General features: G+C 46.8%; 1 protein-coding gene across 2 annotated transcripts in view; it reads left to right on the top strand.

Annotated features, from left to right (window-relative positions):
• The window catches only part of SYTL3 (synaptotagmin like 3), a 91,019-nt gene that overhangs the window by 34,074 nt on the left and 33,337 nt on the right, over positions 1 to 23,608 (top strand). Inside the window, exons 4-7 of one of the 2 annotated variants that reach the window (XM_008048972.1) lie at positions 3,326 to 3,377; positions 4,424 to 4,493; positions 11,485 to 11,563; positions 17,373 to 17,497. In XM_008048972.1, coding sequence (XP_008047163.1) covers positions 3,326 to 3,377; positions 4,424 to 4,493; positions 11,485 to 11,563; positions 17,373 to 17,497 — 326 coding nt within the window. The remainder of the gene's footprint in view (positions 1 to 3,325; positions 3,378 to 4,423; positions 4,494 to 11,484; positions 11,564 to 17,372; positions 17,498 to 23,608) is intronic. The other variant, XM_008048973.1, reaches the window with a different exon arrangement.

Here is a 23,608-nt window from a genome sequence, read left to right as displayed (position 1 = left end):
CAATCCACTCACCTCAGCCTCCCAAAGGCACGGGATTGCAGGCTGAGCCACTGAGCCCGGTTTGGTTTTTGCATTTTTTAATGGTTGAAAAAAATCGCTGGGTGAGGATGGCTCATGCCTGTAATCCCAGCATTTTGGGAGACAGAGGCAAGAGTCTGAGTACAGGGGTTCAAAGCCAGCCTGAGCAACTTGGCGAGACCTCATTTCTACAATAAATTTTTTTAAAAATTAGCTGGGTGTGATGGAGCTTGCCTGTGATTCCAGCTACTTGGAAGGCTGAGGTGAAAAGAGCGCCTGAGCCCAGCAGGTCGAGGCTGTACTGGCCATGAACATGCCGTTTCACTCCAGCCTGGATGACAGGGTGAGTCTCCGACTCAAAAAAAAAAAGAAAAGAAAAGAAAAGAAAAGAGAAAAAGTCAACAGAATAATCTTGGTGGCACATAAAAGTTATATGAAATTTAAATTTATTGCTTATAAAGTCTTATCGGAACATAGCTATGCCTTCTCTTTCACACTGTGTGGCTCCTGTCACAAGGCAGAGTTAGTGGCAAGATAGAGACCCTGAGGCCAGTAGACCCCAAAATGTTTCCTCTTTGGCCTTAACAGAGAATTTGCCGACCCTGACACAGGGCCCGCCTGGGCGCTGCGGCACCACAGCCGGCAGGGGGCAGCAGAGAGCCGCGCGCCGGGGAACGGGACCGAGGCGCCCAGGGGCTGACGCTGAGGTTTCTCAACCGGGAATCTGAGATGCGGGCCGAGGTGGAAACGCCTGGAGGGGCGGGCGGGGGGTAGTGTGGCACTGGAGAAGAGGTGGGGGTGCAGAGGCAGTCAAAGCAATTTGGTGCTGCTGGAGTGGAAAGCGCAAGCTCTGCAGGGCGGAGGGTGGCCCCCAGGGTGCGGACGCCACGCGGGCCTGCGCTCTAGGCTGTGCGGCGGAGTCACTGAAGGGCTGTGGGCGGCCGAGTGATGGTGCCGATTTGGGAAGAGGGATGTGACTTTGGTGGCTGTGCCCCGGGGCACGCTGGTGCAGCCACCCAGGGGCAGGGTGATGGGGGTGAGGGCTACATATCTACATCTGGAGCGCTGCGAAATAGCGTCCTTCCCCGCCCAGAACTGGCCCTGGGGCTCTCTGTTTCGCCCCAGGACAGGCTGGATAAGCATGCTTGGGCTTTTCTCGTTCCTGCTTTCACAACGACCAGGAGGCAGCTGGGCCACCTCTCACCCTGGGCCCGGGTGTTTTCTTGAAGTGTTCAGCAGGGGCTGGCTTTTCTCCGGCTTTTCCTCGGTGACTAGCTGGTTTCCCTAGTTGCGCCTCTGCCTTTGTGCAAGGCCTTTTTTGTACCTTCTGGTTCTGCCTTAGAGAAGTATTTCTTAGTGGGAGAAGGGGAGGGCTCCCAGGCCCCTTTTAGAATCTGGTGATGAGCCGGGCTCGGTGGCTCAGGCTATAATCCCGCGCCTTTGGGAGGCTGAGGTGAGTGGATGGCCTGAGCCTGCGGGTTTGAGACCTGCCTGGGCAGCGAGACCTCATCTCTACAATAAAAAAAAATCAGCGGGGCATGGTAGCGCATGCCTGTAATTCCAGCTACTTGGAAGGCTGAGGTGGAAGGATCCTCGGAGCCTAGCAGGTCGAGGCTGCGGTGGCCGGGAGCGACTACTGCACTCCAGTCTGGGTGACAGAGTGAGACTCCAACTCAAAAAAAAAAAAAAAAGAATCTGGTGATGACCATATGAACCCCAGAAAATGAACACAGGCCGGTGGACTAAAAACCTCAGATATGATTTCAAGGATTCCTGCATTCCCTAGGGCCAGCTGGGTTAAGGACAGCGGTCTTAAGGACCCTGGGTTGCCTCCTTGTTTTAAGGTTTGGGGTTTAATATCTAGAGCTTAACATCAGCTGCTATTTATTCTCCCAAATGCCTGTCTGTCTGATGTTCTTACTAATCTTGTCTTGTAGTATGTCTTTTTTTTTTTTGAGACCGGCTCTCAGTCTGTCACCCAGACTGGAGTACAGTGGTACAGTCGTAGCTCACTGAGGCCTGGAACTCCTGGGCTCAAGCCATTCTCCCGCTTCATCCTTCAGAGTAGCTGGGACTATAGGCGTAAGCCACCATGCCCAGATAATTTTTTAAATATTTTGTAGAGCTGGAGTCTTGCTATGTTGTGCAGGTTGGGTTTTACATTTTTCAATGGCTAAAAAAAATCAACAGAATAATCTTGGTGACACATAAATGACTTACTACAGCCTCAACCTGGGCTCAGGTGGTCTTCCTAGCTCAGCCTCCTGAGTAGCTGGCACTATAGGTACACACCAGCATATCTGGCTAATTTTTGCATTCTGCTGTAGAGACGTGGTCTTGCTATGCTGCCCACGCTGGTCTCAAACTCGTGAGCTTGAGCAGTTCCCCTTACCTCATCCTCCCAAAGTGCTGGGATCGCAGGCGTAAGCCACCACACCTAGCCCTGTAGTGTGTGTTATGAAAATGATGCTAATATGTAAATGTTTCTTCAGAATGGATTAAAACCTTTGAGACACACGAGATGGGAGCTTGGCTGATCTAGGGCAGCAGGTCTGGTGGTTTGGGCTGTGTGTTTGGGTCAAGTAGAGTCCTCGGGAACCTCCTTGAAGGCTGAAAACCGCGGGGCCGGGCGTGCCTGACCACTTCCTTGGCGTTTGACCAGGAAGCATTGTGATCACAGAACTGGGGACATGCGGGGTTTTATTTTTAGGGTCTTAGTACATCATAAAAGCCTCCTTCCTTGAAACAAAAAGAGCACTATATCAGGCGCAGTCTTATTTAGGAAATTATTATCCTCCATAACCAGAAATAAGTAGATTACAGTTTTTAAAAGATTAACTTAATCTTCATCACAAGGTAAGTTTAGAGGAATATATTCATTCAATTATGAAATGTTTCCAAAGGACAAATGGGAGCTTGGAAGTTTGAACTGTTTTTCAAATTATCCAGATTTAGAAAACCTAATCCAACATCAACTTTTTATAAAAGTCGTCATTCCCAGCAACAACGATGGTCTCTTATTTTGTGTGTGTGTTTTTAAACAGCAGCTTCAGTGGAGTATAATTTCTGTAACATAACATTCATCTTTCTTAGGTGTACAATTCAATGATGTTTAGTAAATGTACAGAGTTGTGCAACCAACACCACCATCTAATTTTAGGGCACTTCTGTCACTCCAGAATGGTCTCTTTTTAATCACAAGAAGTGATGTTAGAAAAAAATCGTATTTTAATTTATGACTTCCTGTATTTGCATCTTCTCAGTTATCATCTTGCTAATCAATGACCTCTATGGATATCTCCTCCAGGCAAACATGAGACTACTGGAGCAAAGCTCTTGCAATCTTATCAGAAACTGAGGTAGGTGCTACAGAGGACAGGCAGTCCTGGGCCTTCAGGGCAGGAGCCCAGAGGACACGCTGAAGGAACTTACAGATCTCCTGACTTTCAGATGTCACTGCTTTGGAACATAACTCTTTTTTTTATTTCTAAAGATAAAGTTTCTTGAGCAGATTCAGAGATGTTTCCAGATTCTTATGAAAAGCCTTTTAGCTAGCAAAGTCTTTTCTCACTAACTATTCTGTTTTGTTTCTCAATTTCTCCTGAAACAGTCTAAGGAAACTAAATATTATCTTTAATTTGCACATTAAATGCAATTCTAAAGCAAGCATTTGCTTTGATTAATAGTTCCTATCACTAACACCTTACCCAATGCCTGGCACCTTAGAGATATGGGTGAAATTAACATTGGCGGAATTGAATAACGGCCTGAGAGATGTCAAGTTCTTTGCACACAATTCTAAAAACTTGGCAGTCTTGAAGTGGGCCATGATTCACACACCTGATTACAGTGAATTTATTAAAGTATTACTGAAGGCTTTACCCCAGCTGCTTTTTTTTTTTTTTTTTTGGCCCAAGATGTGATTTTCCAGTCTCAGTGCTTTTTCATTTTTTCCTCCACTTGTTTTAGCACAGACTTCCAGTTCCTCTCGTGTCCAATTTTCACATCCGCAACATTTTTGGCACTTCTGCAGGTGCAGTTTGTGCTGAGAGACAGAGGAGTCCAGATGGGGGCTCAGGTGTGGAGCCTGGGGTTCTGGAGTAACTGGCAGCAAGACTGGGACCCAGTTGCCCCAGCTGTCTCAGAACGCAGGGGGTTTGGAGTGCCCAGACCCTGGGCAGTGTGGCCCTCATTCGCCACTTCCAGATACCAGGAGATAGTGCCCCTTGCAGAGAAGCAGGTTCGAGCAGGCCTTTTTCTAAAAAGTAAGGCACTTACAAAATAATAATTTTTAAAAAGCTGAGAACTTGAACTATAGACGAATGGCACATCTTGTGTATTTGTTAAGACTAATAACTTGCATGGGTCATAACTTGTTTCTTCTTCCTGTGTTTTTCCTTGGCAGCAACATTTCTGTGGTTCCTCCTACGCCCCCTCCTCTCAGTGAGAGCCAGTGCAGCCGGAGCCCTGGAAGGGTAACGTATTTGTTCCCGGCGCTTTCCTACAAGGGGGAAGGGGACAGGGAGAAGGGATCTCGCGAGGCTGAGCAGAGAACCTCATAGCAAAGGGATTTGACTTTGACCAGAGTATGTCACAAAGTGGGGCAGAGAGGGAGGGCCCCACGTGAGGCTGGGCAGGGCTTCTGTCCTCACCCGTGGCCTTGGGGCCATCTGCGATGTCAGCTGACCCCTCCTGCCTGTATCCAAGGCCTCATTTCTTTGCTCCTGGCATGGCATTAACCCTCTTCCTGACCTCTGCACTGTGTCTTTGAGTGTGGGCGTGTGTGGGGCCCCCGGGGTCCAGGGGATATATTTGGTTACAGGTGTGCGAGAGTGGGGGTGCTTGGGGACATGTGTGTATCTTTTGAGAGTTTGAAGGCTCTAAGGTAAAGTGAACCAACGCCATTTCTGTCCAAAGAAATTAGCTGTACAATCTTGGGGGAGTTACCTATATTTCCCACCTGAGAGGTGGAAATTATACAGATGTTCCTCGACTTATGATGGGATTGCATTGTAAACTCATCCTAGGTTGCAACTATCATAATTTGAAAATGCATTGAATACATCTAATTTACTGCTTTGCCTGGCGTGCCTTAAATGTACTCAAAACACATTAGTCTACCGTTGGGGAGAACCGTTTAATGCAAACCCTATTTTATAATGATAATAATAAAAATAACCAAAATTGATCAGGCGCGGTGGCTCATACCAGTAATCCCAACACTTTGGGAGGCCGAGGTGGGAGGATTGCTTGAGCCCAGGAGTTCAAGACCAGCCTGGGCAACATAGTGAGATCTCATTTCTACAAAAACCACAAAAATTAGCTGGGTGTGGTGGCACATGCCTATAGTCCCAGCTACTCAGGAGGCTGAGACAAGATCACTTGAGGCCAGCAGGTAGAGGCTGCAGTGAACTGGAATTGTATTCCCACACTCTAGCCTAGGTAACAGAATAAGATCCTGCCTCAAAAAAAAAAAAAAATCAAAATTTGAAATATGGTTTCTGCTGAATATGTATTGCTTTCACACCATTGTCAAGTCAAAAGTTGTGAGTCAAGCTATCGTAAGTCGTGGACCGTCTGTATGCGTCTGGCTTGCCTTCCATGGGTGTTGGGAGAAATTAACAAAATAACATCTGTTCTGGTACTTGGAAACTGAAAAGTGCCATGGAAGCATATGGCCCTGATTAACTTCCTTATTATTCTGTAAATTAAAGGGAGTAATTATATCTATATGTGGGAGAATATGGGAGCCTGTCATAATCCCTAAAGTCACAGTCCCAAGCACCATAATCCTGAATGTCAAAATCCTTAAAGATAATGCCGGGCTCGGTGGCTCAGCCTGTAATCCCGTGCTTTGGGAGACCGAGGTGAGTGGATTACCTGAGACTGCGGGTTCGAGACCCTCCTGGGCAACTTGGCGAGACCTTATCTCCACAATAAATCAAAAAATTAGCCGGGCGTGGTAGCGTGCACCTGTAGTTCCAGCTACTTGGAAGGCTGAGGTGGAAGGATCGCCGGAGTCCAGTGGGTTGAGGCTGCGGTGGCCGGGAGCGGCCACTGCACTCCAGTCTGGGCGACAGAGTGAGACTCCAACTCAAAAAAAAAAAAAAAAAAAAATCCTGAAAGATCAAAATTCCAGAAATATAATTCTGAAAAAAATAACAAAGCCTCATTTACAAGACATGTATTTGCCTTTTTAAAAGAGGAGTTGAGAAATGTATAGAAACATGACTAGACACTTGATAGGCCATTTCACATAATAAAATAAGCAATAATAATATATTTTTGCAAGCATAAACACCTAAGTGTACTAAAGACAGTCACATGGATATAAATTATGAGCAGATGAACTGCATTCATAAAGAAATAGGTCAAAAAGGGAAATGTTTAGCCACACGCAGTGGCTCACATCAGTAATCCCAGCACTTTGGGAGACTGAGGTGAGATGATTGCCTGAGCCTGGAAGTTGGAGACCAGTCTGGCAATATAGTGAGACCTCGTCTCTACAAAAACTAAAAAATTAGTCAGTATAGTGGTGCATGCCTGTAGTCCCAGCTACTTGGGAAGCTGAGGCAGAAGGATCGCCTGAGCCCAAAAGGTTGAGGCCGAGGTGAGCCATGACCATGCCACTGCACTCCAGTCTGGGCATCATAGCGAGACCCCAACTCAGGAAAAAAAAAAGGAAAATGTTTAAACACATCTCATTATGGTTGGTAATTGTGTGCACCCAGCTCTGTAACTAGTCAGCTGAAAATCTGAAATGCTGTGATGAAAACCCAAGTCTTTTGATGAGATTGACCGAAACCCATTATGGGTCACTACCACATATGCAGTTGCCCAAAGAGTCGAGATCCTGAGAAATTTTATCTTTGACAAGTGCAGATGTACAAAAAGGAGATCTTTCCATTAACTGAGGCAGTCTCAACATTTTTTACGTGTGTGCACATTGCTTACACACAAAGTTGGCATTGTGATAGTGCCCTTTGGTAGAGTCAAATTTGCAAAAAATGTTTAAGACAAATTAGAACTCTAAAAGTCTCACACAATGTATACCTCCAGTATTAGAAATGATGCGAAGATGAAACACTTAGCGTAGCAAATTGTGCTCTGTGTGAAGGGGCAGAAATCATACCCAGCTGAGTAATCTGGCGGGGGAGATTGCTTGTGTTTTTCACCTGAGTTTTTAATTCTGTGATCTTTGAAACACTGACTACACTTGTATTTGTGGTCAACAAACTTTGTGAGGCAACGCTGCCCACTTGAAATTTTGCATATTGCTTGGCCATTACAAATTAAGCAATTTTCTGCTTTTGCAGCACCAATAATAATATTTTAAACCTTTCCCCATTAAGGAGCCTCCTGCTCTCATCACAGCCTTTTTGTGAAGGAACAGTTTCACAGATCTCTTCCATTATATTGTAAGGAATATGGTAAGAAGGAATGCTGTTTGGCTTCCCTGTGACCAAATCTGTATTTTCAAGGTTGTCCAAGGAGGCAGAACCAACAGGATGTGTATATAGACCCATGAGAGGGGGTTTATTAGGGAATTTGGCTCACATGATTATGGAGACTGAGAAGTCCCATGACAGGCTATCTACAACAGTGGTCCCCAACTTTTTTGGCATCAGGGACTAATTTCGTGGAAGACAGTTTTTCCATGGACTGGGGAAAGGGGTGGTTTTGATTAAAAATGCATAATATTTATTGTGTGCTTTATTTATATTATTATTACATTGTAATATATAATTAAATAATTATACAACTCACCATAAAAAGCAAAAGAGGTGCAGATGGAAGTGGTAAATAAAATAATGGGTGGCCCACGCACAGAGTAAAATAAGTGTCAGTTTCTGACTTAAAGCCTGCCACCAGATGCGGCTGTACAATTGAAGTACATCAACTCACTTGCTACTCACTGATGGGGTTTGATAGAAGTCTGCAAGTGATTGGTTTATTATGGTCTCTGTACAGTCAGACCCCAGTGCTAATGTTAATCTGTATTTGCAGCCACTCCCCAGTGCTAGTATCACCATCAGCTCCACCTCAGATCATAAGGCATTAGATTCTCATAAGGAATGTGCAACCAAGATCCCTCTAACGTGCAGTTTAAAATGGGGTTCACACTCCTATGAGAATCTAATGTGAGCAATGGCGAGCGGCTGTTAATACAGATGAAAATTTGTTCACTTGCCCACTGCTCAGCTCCTGCTGTGCAGCCCAGTTCCCAACAGGACTGGTGCCCTGATCTACAAGCTGGAGACACTGGGATGTCAGTGGCATGACTCAGTCCATATTCAAGGGCCTCAAAACCAGAAAAGTTGATGGTATAACTCTTAGTTCAAGACTGAAAAACCTCAAGTCCTGGGGAGCTGCTGGTGCAAGTCCTGGAGTCCACAGGCTGGTGGGTCTGGAATTCTGATGTCCAAAGCAGCAGAAGAAAGTCTGTTCCAGCCCTCAGAGAGACCATTTCACCTTCTATATTTGTCCTCTTTGACCCTGGCTGATCGAATGGTGCCCGCCACCATTGAGGGCAGATATTTTCTTTCTTTCTTTAAGCTGTATTTATTTAAATTTTATTTTAAAGATGTGGAGGCTGGACTCGGTGGCTCAGCCTACAATCCCAGCACTTTGGGAGGCCGAGGTGAGTGGATTGCCTGAGCTCGCTGGTTTGAGACCAGCCCGGGCAACTTGGTGAGACTCGTCTCTACAATAAAATAAAAAATAGCCAGGCATGGTAGCACATGTCTGTAGTTCCGGGTTACTCAGAAGGCTGAGGCGGAAGGATCGCTGAAGCCCTTCTAGAAGGTCAATGCTGGGGTGGCCATGAGCGTGCATGCCACTGCACTTCAGCCTGGGTGAAGGAGTGAGACGCCAACTTAAAAAAAAATGTGAAATACAGTTCAGGATTAGGTATATAAGTGGACATTGTACAGGTAAAGTTTGGGCTTCCCTTTGGTTCCCACTTTGCCTGGTTTGAAATCAGGTCCCTACTCCCACCCCAGCAGTATCCCACTACTGCCAATCCCTTTCTTATAGTATTATGGTAAATGTTCAGGGTCCGCTTATGAATGAGAACATATGGTACTCTGTTCTTTGTTTCTGTGATAGATTGCTGAGTATTATAGACTCATCCATCCAAGTTGCTGCAAAGTCCATACGTTTGTCCCTCTTTATGACTGCATAATATTTCACTGTGTATATGTCCTACACTTTTTAAAAATCCAGTCCAGAAGACAGATACTTTCTATCTAACCCACTCAGACTCACACACTAATCTCCTCTGGAAACACCCTCATGACCACACCCAAAATTATGCTTTACCAGGTTCTCTTTTTTTTTTTCCTTCTTTAGTTAGAGTCTCACTCTGTCGCCCAGGCTGGAGTGCAGTGGCATGCTCACAGCCACCACAGCCCCGACCTGCTGGGCTCAGGTGATCCTTCCGCCTCAGCCTTCCAAGTTGTTGGAACTACAGACACATGCCACAACACTCGGCTAATTTTTGTGATTTATTGTAGAGATGAGGTCTCACCAAGTTGCCCAGGCTGGTCTCGAACCCCTAGGCTCAGGCTTACTAGGTTTTCCTTAATCCAGTCAAGTTGACACCTAAAAATTAAGTCCACAAACTCGGTGGCTCAGCCTGTAATTCTGCGCCTTTGGGAGGCTGTCCCGCGCCTTTGGGAGGCTGAGGTGAGCAGATTGCCTGAGCCTGCGGGTTCGAGACCCACCTGGGCAACTTGGCGAGACCTCATCTCTACAATAAATCAAAAATCAGCTGGGCGTGGTAGCGCATGCCTGTAATTCCGGCTACTTGGAAGGCTGAGGCGGAAGGATTGCCCGAGCCCAGCGAGTCGAGGCTGTGGTGGCCAGGAGCAGCCACTGCACTCCAGTCTGGGCGACGGAGTGAAAACTCCAACTCAAAAAAAAAAAAAAAAAAAGAAAATTAAGTCCACACATCTACTCCCTGTCAACTTGGCACCCATATACATCTCCTTATACCAAAGTCCGGCCAGTTGCAGTGACTCACACCTGTAATCCCTAGCACTTTGGGAGGCTGAGGCAAGAGGATTGCTTGAGCTCAATAGTTCAAGATCAGCCTGGGCAACATAGCAAGACCTCATCTCTACAAAAATTTAAAAAATTAACCAAGCATGGTGGTGTGTGCCTGTAGTCCCAGCTACTTAGGAGACTGAGGCAGAAAGATTGCTGAGCCCAGGAGGTTGAGGCTACCATGAACCATGATTGTGCCACTGCCCTCCAGTCTGGGTGACAGAGTAAGACCCAGACTCAAAAAAAAAAAAGAATTAATTTCCAAGTAAAAACAATAATATTCCTTCTAACATGATGCTACTAACCTGTAATTGTGATTTTGGGGATTTTAGACTTTAGGGATTTCAACATTTGGGATTATGTCAGAGACTCTGGGGTGACCTTCAAAATCCTGCTGTACTTTCTCCTTGAAATTTTAAATTTCCCAAAGTTTTTCCAGCACCTATGTGCTCAAGATATATGGGGGTGCCAAAAAAAAAAAAAATGTATACACATTTTAAGTATGACATTCACTCAGAAGATGGCATTAATCAAATGAATGCAGGTGTCACCATGTGACAGGCAGGACAGTCAAATAAAATAGCAGAAACATGGTTGAGTGAATGTTATATTACATATTGCTACCATAATTTAATTCAACTTCACAAAGTAATGCAGATAACATCGTTTAAAATGTGTATACATTTTTTGGGCGCTCTGGTATTTCTTGGATAGATGGTGATTGGAGGTATAGTTAGATGAATGGACGTTTAGTGGGTGGATGCTTAGATGAATGGATGGATGGATGAACTGAGAGAATGGATGGGTGGATGAATGGATGAGTGGGGCTGGAGAGAATGGATGAGATGAGATGTGGAGGCGGAAGCGATCTCCTTTCTGTTGGTTTGTTCTCTCATTTTCTTCTCTCCTCTGCTTTGGGAGTCAGAACTCCCTGGCTCCAGACTGGTGACCTTGTGCCTTGTTCCCACCTCATCTCCTGTGCCACGTGCATTCTGCCCATGTTGGCGTCCCTTCTGCATGGAGGGTGGATGGGACCATCAGGGAAAGGGGTTAAACAAGCGGTAATTTACTTGCATACAATCTCCGAGCCAACGAAATGCCAGTCATCATTTCTAAGTGGTGGTTGTCATCTTGTCAACAACTCACTGAATGCTCCTTCCTTCGACATTAATGTCAAAACACAGAGGAGAGACGCTGAGTGAAGAGGATGCCTGCTTCTTGGGAGGACTGTGGTCTCCACACCTCCAGACTCGCATGCACACACCCACACCCGCATGCACCCTGAGCACTCACAACCATAAGAACTCACACCCCCACACCCATCTGCCAGTGTTTTGGGGCCGGTATCCTGGAGACTACTGGGGCAAACACACATCATCAAACATAACTCTCATCTCTCTCCTTCTGTCTCTGTTTTAGTTACAGGAACTTGGTCAGTTTAAAGGATTTAATAAGTCCGTGGAAAATTTGTTTCTGTCTGTTGCCACCCACATGAAAAGTAAGTGGATGCCTCATGATGTGTTTTTCCCACCACCCTCCAGACCAGCCAAGCCCACTGACCAGGGATGGGACTGTCCCTGGGACAGGGCACTCACTTTGTGTCTGAACCCTGAAGAAAGCCACAGCACCTGACCCTTTATGACTTCTTCCATAAAGCAGGCCTCCAGTTCCTTGGGGAAAGGCGAATGCAATTCAGTCCACCGGGCGGGCTCCTGCTCCTGCCAAAAGCCTGCCTAGCTCAGCATCTTGAGCAAAGGAGCCTGACACATTTTAGACTCTCTTGAGAACCTACAGAGAAAGCATAAAGATATGATTCCAGAGATCTACAAGCAGAAACTTTCCAGTCTGGCAGGGTGCAGTGTCTGTCATTTGCATGGAATTGCTTGTGCCTTCTTCTCTCCTTGGCCAATGTATTTTCTTATCAGTGGTAATCCTGGGATTTGCAGACAAGAGTAACCAGAATTACCACTGCTTGAAGTCTTGTCTCTTTTGGAACTTTTTCTGCTCAGATATTTTTTCCCCTGTTTATCTCAAAATGCAAGTCCCAGAGAACAGACCCAGTCTCATGCTTCCTAAGATACCCAGGGCCAATCAGGCATCTAGAAAACGTCCTCAGTGGGCTTGGGGGTAATCAGGCATCGATTTCTCTTTCACCACGTTTCTGTTTGGCTGCTTTTCATCATCCCTTTCTCTGTAATTGCACATGAACGGTCCCACTGTTGAGCCTTAGCTCTGAGACCATCTTATTATTTGATTTTAATGAGTTATCTATTTCCTCATGAGCCCTGGCAAACCTGTCACATGATGACCGTGGAAATCAAAGGACTGCTCTTCAGATCGGCAGAAACAGTGACTATCTCAAGCAATGGCCCTGTTCCCTTCTCTTTCAGAAGGGAGGGAGCAGTTGAATGTCATGGGCCTATTTGCTAACAGCACCAGAGGTTTAAAAATCACTGCTGTCACCCCATTAGCTCTCCGATGGTCCCCATAATCCCCTCCCCAACTCTGCATCCCTCAGCCTGGGACACGTTTTCTGGTTGTTATGTCCACCTGCACTCTGGTAGCAGCTCTCTCCCACCAATGTCCTGCTGGTCAGTCCCTCTCTGCATGTCTTTCCTGACACACAGTCGCTCTCTCACTGTGTGGCTTTGCGAATTCCCTTCCACCTCCCTCTGCTACCTCGGAGTCAATGCCTTGCAGTTAGTCCCGTGCTGTAATCCTTCAGCCTCAAAAGTCTAGAGAGGCTGACACGTGTGCTCACATGTGTCAGCACGTGCTCTCCTTCCCGGCCCCACCGGCCCCACACGCAGGGTACCCTCAAAGTGCTCACAGCTACCAAATGGTCACTCCAACCTGGCCTGTATGTCTCCTCCCACGACTGAGCTGGCCAGTTGAGTACCCAGGTGGATAACTATACAATTTAAAATTGCATATGTGGGGCAACCCTCTCAGGTCCTCTCCCACTCTGGGAGCTTTTCTTTTCTTTTTTTTTTTTTTTTTGAGTTGGAGTCTCACTCTGTCGCCCAGACTGGAGTGCAGTGGCCACTCCCGGCCACCACAGCCTCGACCTGCTGGGCTCCGGCGATCCTTCCACCTCAGCCTTCCAAGTAGCCGGAATTACAGGCATGCGCTACCACACCCAGCTGATTTTTTGATTTCTTGTAGAGATGAGGTCTCGCTGCCCAGGCGGGTCTCGAACCCGCAGGCTCAGGCAATCGGCTCACCTCAGCCTCCCAAAGGCACGAGATTACAGGCTGAGCCACCGAGCCCGGCTTCTGGGAGCTTTTCAGTTCTCTCAATAAATCCTGCTTTAAAAAAAAAAATTACATATGTGGACTGGATGCGGTGGCTAACACCTGTAATCCCAGCACCTTGGGGGGCCGAGGCAGGAGAGTCGCTTGAGCCCAGGAGTTCAAGACCAACCTGGGCAACATAGTGAGACCTTGTTTCTACAAAAAAAATAAAACAATGAGTCGGCCATGGTGGTGCCTGCCAGTAGTCCCAGCTACTCGGGAGGCTGAGGTGGAAGGATTACCTGATCCCAGGGAGTCGAGGCTGCAGTGAGCCATGATGGTGCCACTGCTCTCTAGCCTGGAGAACAGAATGTGACTTCCTCTTAAAAAATAATATTAATACTAACAAATAAAATTACATATGTGACTTGTATTATGTCTGTTCTGGGCTGCACTGCTCGAGAGAAGGTTTTAAGGCCCATGCTTGAAATAAATGAGGCTCTCAAGGGTGTGTATGGGGGTGGAAAAAAGGAAGTGCTTTTGGAGGAAGAAACCATTTTTAAGGTGGTTTCTCACCTCTGTAGGTGGCTTCCTTCCTCCACACTTATTTATCTTTTTTTTTTTTTGAGTTGGAGTCTCTTTGTTGCCTAGGCTGGAGTGCAGTGGCATGCTCACAGCCACCGCAGCCTCGACCTGCTAGGCTCGGGCGATTCTTCCACCTCAGCCTTCCAAGTAACTGGAACTACAGATGTATACCATCACACCCGGCTAATTTTTCTTGATTTATTGTAGGGACAAGGTGTTGCCAAGTTGCCCAGGCTGGTCCCGAACCCATGGGCTCAGGCAATCCTTTCTCCTCCACCTCTCAAAGTACTGGGATTACAGGCATGAGCCACTCCACCCAGCTACACTTATTCATCTTTATTCTAGACCACTATTACACTGCAAAAACCAAAAAAAAAATTTTTAAGTCGCCTTTTCAGGGTTTGCTGAAAATAACATAATTATGCGGGGGAGTTGGCAGGAGCTAAGCCTTGCATGTCCCTTCTCAGATGTCGAAAGTTGACTGACACTCCATAACCTGTGTCCCCTTCCCACCCCCCCCGCCCTCAACCCAGAGGCAGGGATAGAAAGATCCAGCTTTCTGGCTCCTGGGTGTGACACTAGACCTTAGACCTTTCCTGAGTGCTTCCCTTGGCTCCACAGGGGTGGGACATGTGTCTACACACGTACCCATCATCCTGTCTCTGCCATTGGACATGTATCATCTTGCAGGTGCTGGTTTGCATTTCTTTAGGTTTTAAGCTCCTCTTCAGGTGTCCTGGTGCAGAGAAAAGTCTCCTCCTGGCGGAAGGAAGTCAGGTTAGACCCTGGGGCCCACAGGAAGGGGCTGTGAAGGGCCCCGACTCTCCTGGGAGCAGGGGCCTGGATGCTGGAAGGAGGCCTTGGCTCCCCGGTTTTGAAGCTGACTCAAAATCACAAGCTCTGGCTGCCTATGTTGCCTGATGAAACCAAACCAGCTGGAAGAAATGAGTTATTCCAGCTCTTCATTATCAGGACATGTCTAGGAGACGCCAGCATCAGGGTCCATTTACAAGGGGAAGAAGACATAAGAAAATGCTCGCTGGGCATGGTGGCTCCCGCCTGTAATTCGAGCACTTTGGGAGGTGGAGGCAAGAGGATTGTCTGAGCCCAAGGGTTCGATACCAGCCTGGGCAACTTGGCGAGACCTCGTCTCTACAATAAATCAAAAAAATTAACCAGGCATGGTGGTATACACCTGTAGTACCAGCTACTTGGAAGGGTGAGGCAAAAGGATCACCTGAACCCAGCAGGTCAAGGCTGTGGCGGCCATGGGCTGCCACTGCACTCCAGTCTGGGTGACAGAGTGAGACTCTGACTCAAAAAAAAGAAAATTAATTCCAGCTCAGGAACCGTCTGTGTTTCTGTCTTTCTCCCCAATAATAAACATTGCCCACTCATTAGGACTCAGTTGCATAGGAGGGCACTTCCTTCCCTGCAGTCTGTGAACTTTAAATGGATCTAGTAGGCATAGGCATGGGGGGTGGGGACTACCAGACAGCTGGGGGCCAACACCTCCCTGGGTCTTAGAAATGAGAGCCTCTCAAGCCCCACACCCCAGGCAGGGATTTGGTCATCTGAGAGGGACATTTGCCCTGACCACTGTGAGGACCTACTCTGCTTGAGTGTTTTGAGCTGCTAGACATAGCAGGATGCTCAGCGTTTCTGGATGGTGCCTTGAGAAATGAGACTGACCTTGGAAAAGTGGACAGCCCAGGGGCTTGGGAGCAGGGGAGGCATTTCCCTCTCAAGGAGAGAGAATTGCCCCTGGGCAGTGCAGGCACAAGACCCCTACTGAAGAGCGAGAGGATTTGCACAGTTACATCCCCATGAATGGATCGGAAGCCAGAGGTTGGCTTGGAGCTGCCCTGTCTACACAGCAGCTCCTAAGCCCATATAGCTCTTGGGCCACTGAAATATGGCTACAAGATGGCCCGCCAGAGTAAAGCACACACTGGATTTCATAGGCTTGGGATAAAACAAAAGTAAAATATTTCAAGAATAACTTTAATGTTGATTGCATGTTTTACCAATATTTTGGATATATTGTGTTAAACTAAATACAGAATTGAAATTTACCTGTTTCTTTTTACACTTTTAATATGTCTACTATAAAATTTAACATTACATATGTGAGCTGAGCATGGTGGTTCTCACCTGGAATCCCAGCATTTTAGGAAGCCAAGGTGGGAGGATTGCTTGAGCCCAGAAGCTTGAGTCCAGCCTAGGCAACATAGCAAGGTCTCATCTCTGCAAGAATAAAAAAAATTAGCTGGGTGTGGTGGTCCATGCCTACAGCCCCAGCTACTTGGGAGGCTGAGATGGAAGGATCATCTGAGCCCAGAGGGTTGAGGCTGCCATGAGCTGTGATTGTGCCGCTGTGATTGTGCCACTGCACTCTAACCTGGGTGACAGAGTGAAACCCCAACTCAAAAAAAATTACTAATAATACTAAAATAAAATTACATATGTGGCTTGCATTATGTCTCTACTGGGCAGCACTGCTCTAGAGACAGGTTTAAGGTCCATATTTGAGAGAAATGAGGCTCTCAAGGGGGGAAAAAGGAAGTGTTTTGGGGGGAAGAAACCATTTTTAGGGTGGCCTCACCTCTGTGGGTGGCTTCCTTCCTTCACACTTACTTATTTTTATTCTAGACCACTCTTCCACTGCAAAAACAAAACCAAAGAATTTTAAGTCATTTTTTTTCAGAGTTTGTTTGCTAAAATAATTATGAGGACACCCCAAATCTTATTCTCACTCTGCTTGAAAGAGTCACAAGAAAGAGAATATAGTTGGAAAATCTTTGTAAGGAATCCCTAGAAAGCTGGCTTGTTTGGTAGGCAGCCATCTTGGTGTTTGCTGGCTTCAAGGCCACACCCAAGGCAAGGGGCTTCCTGCAGGGTCCGCACTTGCCAAGTTATTCCCGGCATCTGCAAGGCTCACGACCTTTGGTTGAAATCGGTCCTAGTCTCAGATGGAAGCTACAGAAACTTTAAGTCTGCAGCATGTGGGGACTCTCTCGGGGGTCTAAACCCCAAGAGAAAACACACCTGATAAGGACATTATTTAAGGAAATAATGACTCTAACTTTCCACCAGGATTAACCAGGCCTGAAGTGAATGCACTGGGGCATGACAGAAAGCCAACTTTAGAATCAGAAAGCATATACTTGTTTGTGTGACCTGAATGCAGAGGAGCTTGGGTGGGAGATCCCTCTTTAACTCCCACCCTGACAGTGGCCAATGTGACCACAGGGAAGCCTTGAAGGGATCCAGCCCTCTCCTGCAATCCCCATCCTGCACACAGTGTCTGGTCACCCTCCTTGTGCCTGTGCCTTGTGAGGGACGGGCTGCCCTTGCCCCTCCGTGCACTTAGCCTGCCCAGGACCTCGGGGCCACAGTCTGTGGGCTCAGGGAATCCCAGAAGAGGCTCCCACATGACTTGGTAAAGCTCCACGTTCCCTCCTGTCACCCCTTGTATTTGTTTTTCAGAGCTGTCCAAGTCCCAGAATGACATGACTTCTGAGAGGCATCTTCTAGCCACGGGCCCCAGGCAGTGTTCGGGCCGGACAGAGAGAAGGAGCCAGTCTGACACTGCTGTCAACGTCACCACCAGGGTACCCTGAGGCCCACTGGGCCTCCGCGCCGGTCACCTTCACGTTGTCATTTCAGAGCTCTCTAGCCCGATTTCTCTGTAGATTTACTTTTCCTTTGGTCGTGTGGATGAACATTAAGCTGTCAGAAAAATGTTATTATAAACTCCTCTATTGGGCAGGCCCTGGCAGAAGGAAGGCCAGAATTCAGGAGTGACCTGGAGGACCCTTAAGCTCAGGGAAAGGCTTTCGCCTAAGCCCGAGCCCCTGAGGCTCCCTGCTGGTTTCAAGGCCACACCCAAGGCAAGGGGCTTTCTGCAGGGCCCGCACTTGCCAAGTTATTCCCAGGGCCTGCAAGGCCCACAACCTTTGGTTGAAATCAGTTCTGGTCTCAGATGGAAGCTACTGAAACTTTAAGTCTGCACCATCATGTGCAAGCATGTGGGGACTCTCCCAGGTATCTAAACCCCAAGAGAAAGCACACGTGATAAGGACATTATTTAGGGAAATAATGACTCTAACTTTCCACCAGGATTAACCAGGCCTGAAGTGAATGCACTGGGGCATGAGAGAAAGCCACCTTTAGAATCAGAAAACCTATAATCCTAGCGCTGTGGGAGGCCAAGTCTAGAGGACTGCTTGAGACCAGGAGTTCAAGACCAGTCTGGGGAACATAGCAAGACCCAGTCTCTGCAAAAAATTTAAAAAAATTAGCGTGGGCATGGTGGCGTGTACCTACAGTCCCAGCTACTCAGGAGGCTGAGGCAGGAGGAATGATTTGAGTCCAGGAGCTCAAGGCTACAGTGAGCTATGATGACACCACTGCACTGCAGCATGGGTGGCAGAGTAAGACTCTACCTCTAAAAAATATAAAACAAATAAACATAGAATCAGAAAACCTGGGATCTCCTTCGGTCGAGGTGCTCTGACTGGTCAGGTGTCACTGGCTATCGTTTGCAGGGTTATTGCCCTGGATGGCTGGACAGGACAGCTGCTCCTTCTCTGTGGCTGTGTGCTCCATTCAAGATGTCCCCAGACAGACTGTCCTTTAGGCGAGGGTGTGAGGTTGGCACCACTCTCCTGCTGGAACTTGTAGCCAGGCTTTCAAGAGTTCACACTCTGCCCCATCTGCCACCCTCCTCCTGAGTCCCACATGTCCCTTGTAAAATGGCGATGATGATGATTGACAGCTGTTCTGCCCACGGTGCAAGGTTCTTATAAACATCCACGAGATAATATAGTAGCGTTCGATTTGCCATCTAAGTCATCTAAATAGATCATCTAAATTGCCAGCATGTATTATTATGTACCAGACTTGACTAAAAGCACTTCCCGGACTGTCTCATTTTATTCTCACAACCTCCCCATAAGGTAGGTATTACTTGTGATCCCATTTTACCTTTAGGGAAACAGAGGCTTAGAGAGAGTAAGTTACAGGCCCAAGGTGACATATCCAGAAAGTAGCCAGCTGGGGTTTGAAGGGACTGTCAGCTCTCACTGGGTCTCCTGTTAAAATTCAGATTCCAAATCAGAAGATCTAGGGTGGGTGTGAGGTGCCAACCCCAGATGCACTTCCAGTGAGTCCCTAGAGGATCAGGGGAAGTCCACGGGGCTGGCCTGAGGCCACGATTCAGGAGGGAGGTGTCCCCAGGGTCTGAGGCAGATCTGGCAGGTCTTTGAAATTCTAAAGCACAAACAAGCATCCTGCCTTCCCAGGGCCCACGGTTGCACCATCCAAACTCCATCCCAGGATCAGCCTTTCTCCTTAAGTGAGACAGGTCAAAGGGAGGGCTACTGTAACAATTTATGCAGCACTATTTCTGAGCATAATGGCAATGTTTTTTTAAACATACTTTATCACATTTAATTCTTACAAAAATACCAAGGAAGGCCAGGTGTGGTGGCTCATACCTATAATCACCAGCACTTTGGGAAGGATAGAAGGATCACTTGAACCCAGGAGTTTGAACCCAGCCTGAGCAACAAAGTGAGACCCTGTCTCTACAAAAAAAAAAAAAAAAATTGAGTGAGTGTGGTGGTGCATGCCTGCAGTCCAGCTATTCAGGAGACTGAGGTGGAAGGATCACCTGAGCCCAGGAAGTCGTGGCTGCAGTGAGTCATGATGGTACCATTGCGCTCCAACCTGGGTGACAGGGTGAGAACCTGACTCAAAAAAACCCCCCCAAAACCTAAGAAGGTTGTGACTCCCATGATGATGATCAAGAGCCCGAGTTTTAGTGGGTTAATCAACTTGTCTAATGTCACATGGTGAATAAAAGATGGAGCCGGGAGCAGACCCCGGGACTGTGTGATTCTAAAATCTGAACATTTATGTTCATATAAGAACAAACGAGGGCCACTGAAGAAAACAGGAAGGAGATTCTGGAAGTGAGAATAATTCTCTTACTGGCCTGGGTTAGATGAAGCCACTTTGATGCTAACATTGACTAAGGACTAGCAAGAGACCAACATTGTTCCAGGATAATGCCCTTATAGGTATTTATCCTTTAAAAAAATTTTTGTGTTTTATGTATTTTAATTTAATTTAATTTTGAGTCAGGGTCTCAGTCTGTCACCCAGGCTGCAGCATACCTGGGCTCAGGTGATCCTCCTGCCTCAACCTCCTGAGTAGCTAGGACTATAGGCGTACAGCACCATACCTCGCTAATTTTTAATTTTTTATAGATACAAGGTCTCGCTATGTTGTTTAGGCTGGTCTCAAACCTCTGGACTTAAGCAATCCTTCCGCTTTAGCGTCTCAAAGTTCTGAGATTACAGCCATGAGCCACTGCACCTCGTGGTGTTTAACCTTTTAAATCCTTAAAACAACCCCATGAGGTTGGTACTATTGCTGTCCCCATTGATGATGAGGCCACTGGGCAAAGAGATGGCCAAGGGCTAGGTAGAGGCTGCTCCTGAGACCACCCCCGACACCCTGCCCTGGGTGCCTGTGTGCGTGACTCAGGGCCTGTCCAGTACTGACCATAGCTGTCTGATGTGCTATGGGAGTTCAAGGATAGAAGTGAGGAGAACGGAAGGGGGCCTTGGGGAGAGCCCCATCCCCATGAACACTTGGTTGTATGTGTGTCCACTTTGCTGCCATACTCTTGGCCAGACATGCTCACGGCTCTTTGCAAGCCTTCTTTCTCCCCACCTTAATTGAGGCAATGGCTGGTTTAAGGAGTGATGTAGCCAAATGTTTATAAAGTACTCAGCAATCATGGCATGATCTATAAAAGCTAAATAATGGTTGAGTTGACATACAAGGAGCACATCTTTAAATAGACATTCGTCAGACTACAGTTACACATGCCCTAGCTGGTGAGCTCACCACAACCACACTTGGTCTCACCAGAACCTTTGGGAGCATTTTGCCAACATTAATTATACAGCACTGGCCAAGCAGGGTGGCTCATACCTATAATCCCAGTACTTTGGGAGGCTGAGGTGGGAGGATTGCTTGAGCCCAGGAATTTGAGACCAGCCTGGGCCACATAGTGATACCTTGCTTCTACAAAAAAAATTTTTAAATTAGCCAGGTGTGGTGGTGTACACCTGTAGTCCCCACGACTCGGGAGGCTGAGGTGGATCGCCTGAGCTCAGGAGGGCAAGACTGCAGTGATCCAGTATCTCACCACTGCACTTCAGCCTGGGCAACACAGTGAGACCCTTCAGAAGTAAGGGATGCCAGTGCCCACCTTGTAGGTGGCTACGTTGAGGCACAGAAGTAGTAGGTAACTTTTTTCTTTTTTTTTTTTAGATTAGAAAATATAGTTTATTTAAAAGGTAAATTAGAGAGAGAGTGAGAAAGAAAGAGGAGATTCACCTCTCCAAGGCAGGGAAGGGGGCCAAAGCCAGGAAGCATGGCAACAGCCATAACTCAAAGAGCACATGGCTACACCAGAGTCTCTAGTAAGGCCCTGGCCGTAGGTAACTTTCTGAAGAGCACATGGTGACTTAGGGATGTCAACTGAAAATCAGGTCACAATTTCTTTCATGCCACTTCTCTGGCCACTAAGTATGAACTACACATTCTGAAAATGCTCCTGCAGAGACACTCACAGAAGCACCTAGGCCAGGATTCTTCAAAAAGTGAATTCTCCTCACCTCCCCTCTCATGGGATTTTATTGTACATGTTATGAATGCATGGGTGAGCTATATTGGCCATAAAAGCATGCACCCCAGCCGGGCCTGGTGACTCACACCTGTAATCCCAGCACTTTAGGAGAGGTGGGAGGATCACTTGAGCCCAGGAGTTCAAGACCAGCCTGGGCAACATAGTAAGACTCCCATGTCTACAAGTAAAAAATAAAACAAATAAACAATTTTTTTTAAATGCACCTATTAAACAGGAATAATGTGTAAAAACTGTCAAGAAGGGCTATCTTTAGAGAGGGGACTGAGGACAAAGGTAGGGAAAGAAGACGTTATTTCATTCTAGTCGGTGCCTTATGCAGAGCTTATCCTATGCACACCGGAGACCTAAGGAAACAACCGACCCTAGCCTTGGCCTTTCCCGCTCATCTTCTCTTGTCGCACCCCAAGGGCTGAGCCAGGGGAGAAGGGCCTGGGGAAGAACAGGGCCTGGGGAGCTGCAGTGGTGTTTCTCACTGATAAACGCTTGCTTGGCCTCAGGTGTAGGGGCATCTGGTCCTGCCAGTGGTTTGTGGTGGGCTACTTTACAGCTGGGGCTTACCCTTACTCAGAGCGTGTATCAGGGCCAGGCCAAGCCTGAGGGTTTTTCCTGTGCCTGAGTCGGTATTTGTGTTAAAAGGCAGCCCTGAGATGGCATCTCAGAGGTGGCACTTGTGACTGTTTCCTATGTTCTTAGATCAGCAAAAAACCCCAATACACACATTTTGCTTCATTCTAGAGAGTCCGTAATTTGATCAAATGAAGCCTAACATTTATTGAGCTTTCCCCATATAATGTTAAACTTAATGACTCATTGCAGAGTAGATCTCATTCAGGGCAACTGTTTTTTCTCTATAATCTGGTCAAAACAGGAGAGTTTAAAATGCATTTTAAATCACGGGGCTAAGCGTGGAGGCTCATGCCTGTAATCTCAGCACTTTGGGAGGCCAAGGCAAGAGGACTGTTTTGAGTTCAGGAGTTTGAGACCAGCCTAAGCAATATAGCAAGATTTTGTTTTGAAAATTTTTTTTTTTTTTGAGTTGGATTCTCACTCTGTCGCCCAGTTCATGGCCACCGCAGCCTTGACCTGCTGGGCTCAGGTGTTCCTTCCGCCTCAGTATTTCAAATAGCTGGAACTATTGGCACATGTCATCACACCTGGCTCATTTTTTGGTTTATTGCAGAGATGAGGTCTCGCCAAGTTGCCCAAGGTGGTCTTGAACCTGTGGGCTCAGGCAATCTTCTCACCTCAGCCTCCCGAAGTGCTGGGATTATAGGCGTGAGCCACCATGCCCAACCGGCCAAAAAAAAAAAAATTTAAAGCTGGGCGTGGTGGTGTGCACCTACTACTTGGGAGGCTGAGGTGGAAGGATCACCTGCACCCAGGAATTGGAGGCTGCAGTGAACCATGATCATGTCACTGCACTCCAGCCTGGGTGATAGAGTAAGACCCCAACTCAAAAAAAAAAAAAAGAAAATCACCGGGAGGAAAAAAAAGGCCTGTCTCAATGACATTGGTAAGTAGCTATTTGAACTTTGAGGCCCCTCAATAGAGCACTGACTCTCACAATGTCATCCAAGTCCCTTAGAATTTACTGGGGGAGAATTGAACATACAGAATTTCAAGTTGAACACCTTAGTCAATCAAAATAGGCATTTCCTTTGGAAGAGTATTGACTTTTCTAATAATTCCGAGATATTTGTATTTACATTTAAAATTCATTAAATGTTTTCCAGTGTCCTGACATGTTTAGACACATAATCTTCTCTGGTTCTGAATTTGAGGTTCCACGTATAATCTCTATTTTAAACATAGTTCTCTTTGTTCCTTTTCAGAGTGTTCTGTCATCAATTTTTTTATGATTCAAAAAATGTGTATTAAACACTATATGAGTCATCTCTGACTGCCATAACAAAATGCTGCAGACTAGGTGACTTAAACAACAGACATTAATTTTCTCACAGTTCTGAGGTTCGAGGTCCGGGAGCTTCAGTGTCTG

The sequence above is a fragment of the Carlito syrichta genome, unplaced genomic scaffold (genome assembly GCF_000164805.1).
Source record: "Carlito syrichta isolate Samal-C Ts95f unplaced genomic scaffold, Tarsius_syrichta-2.0.1 Scaffold130390, whole genome shotgun sequence".
Lineage (NCBI taxonomy): Eukaryota > Metazoa > Chordata > Mammalia > Primates > Tarsiidae > Carlito > Carlito syrichta.
The sequence above is the reverse complement of the archived record's forward strand: the minus strand, read 5'-3'. Positions and strand labels throughout refer to the sequence as shown.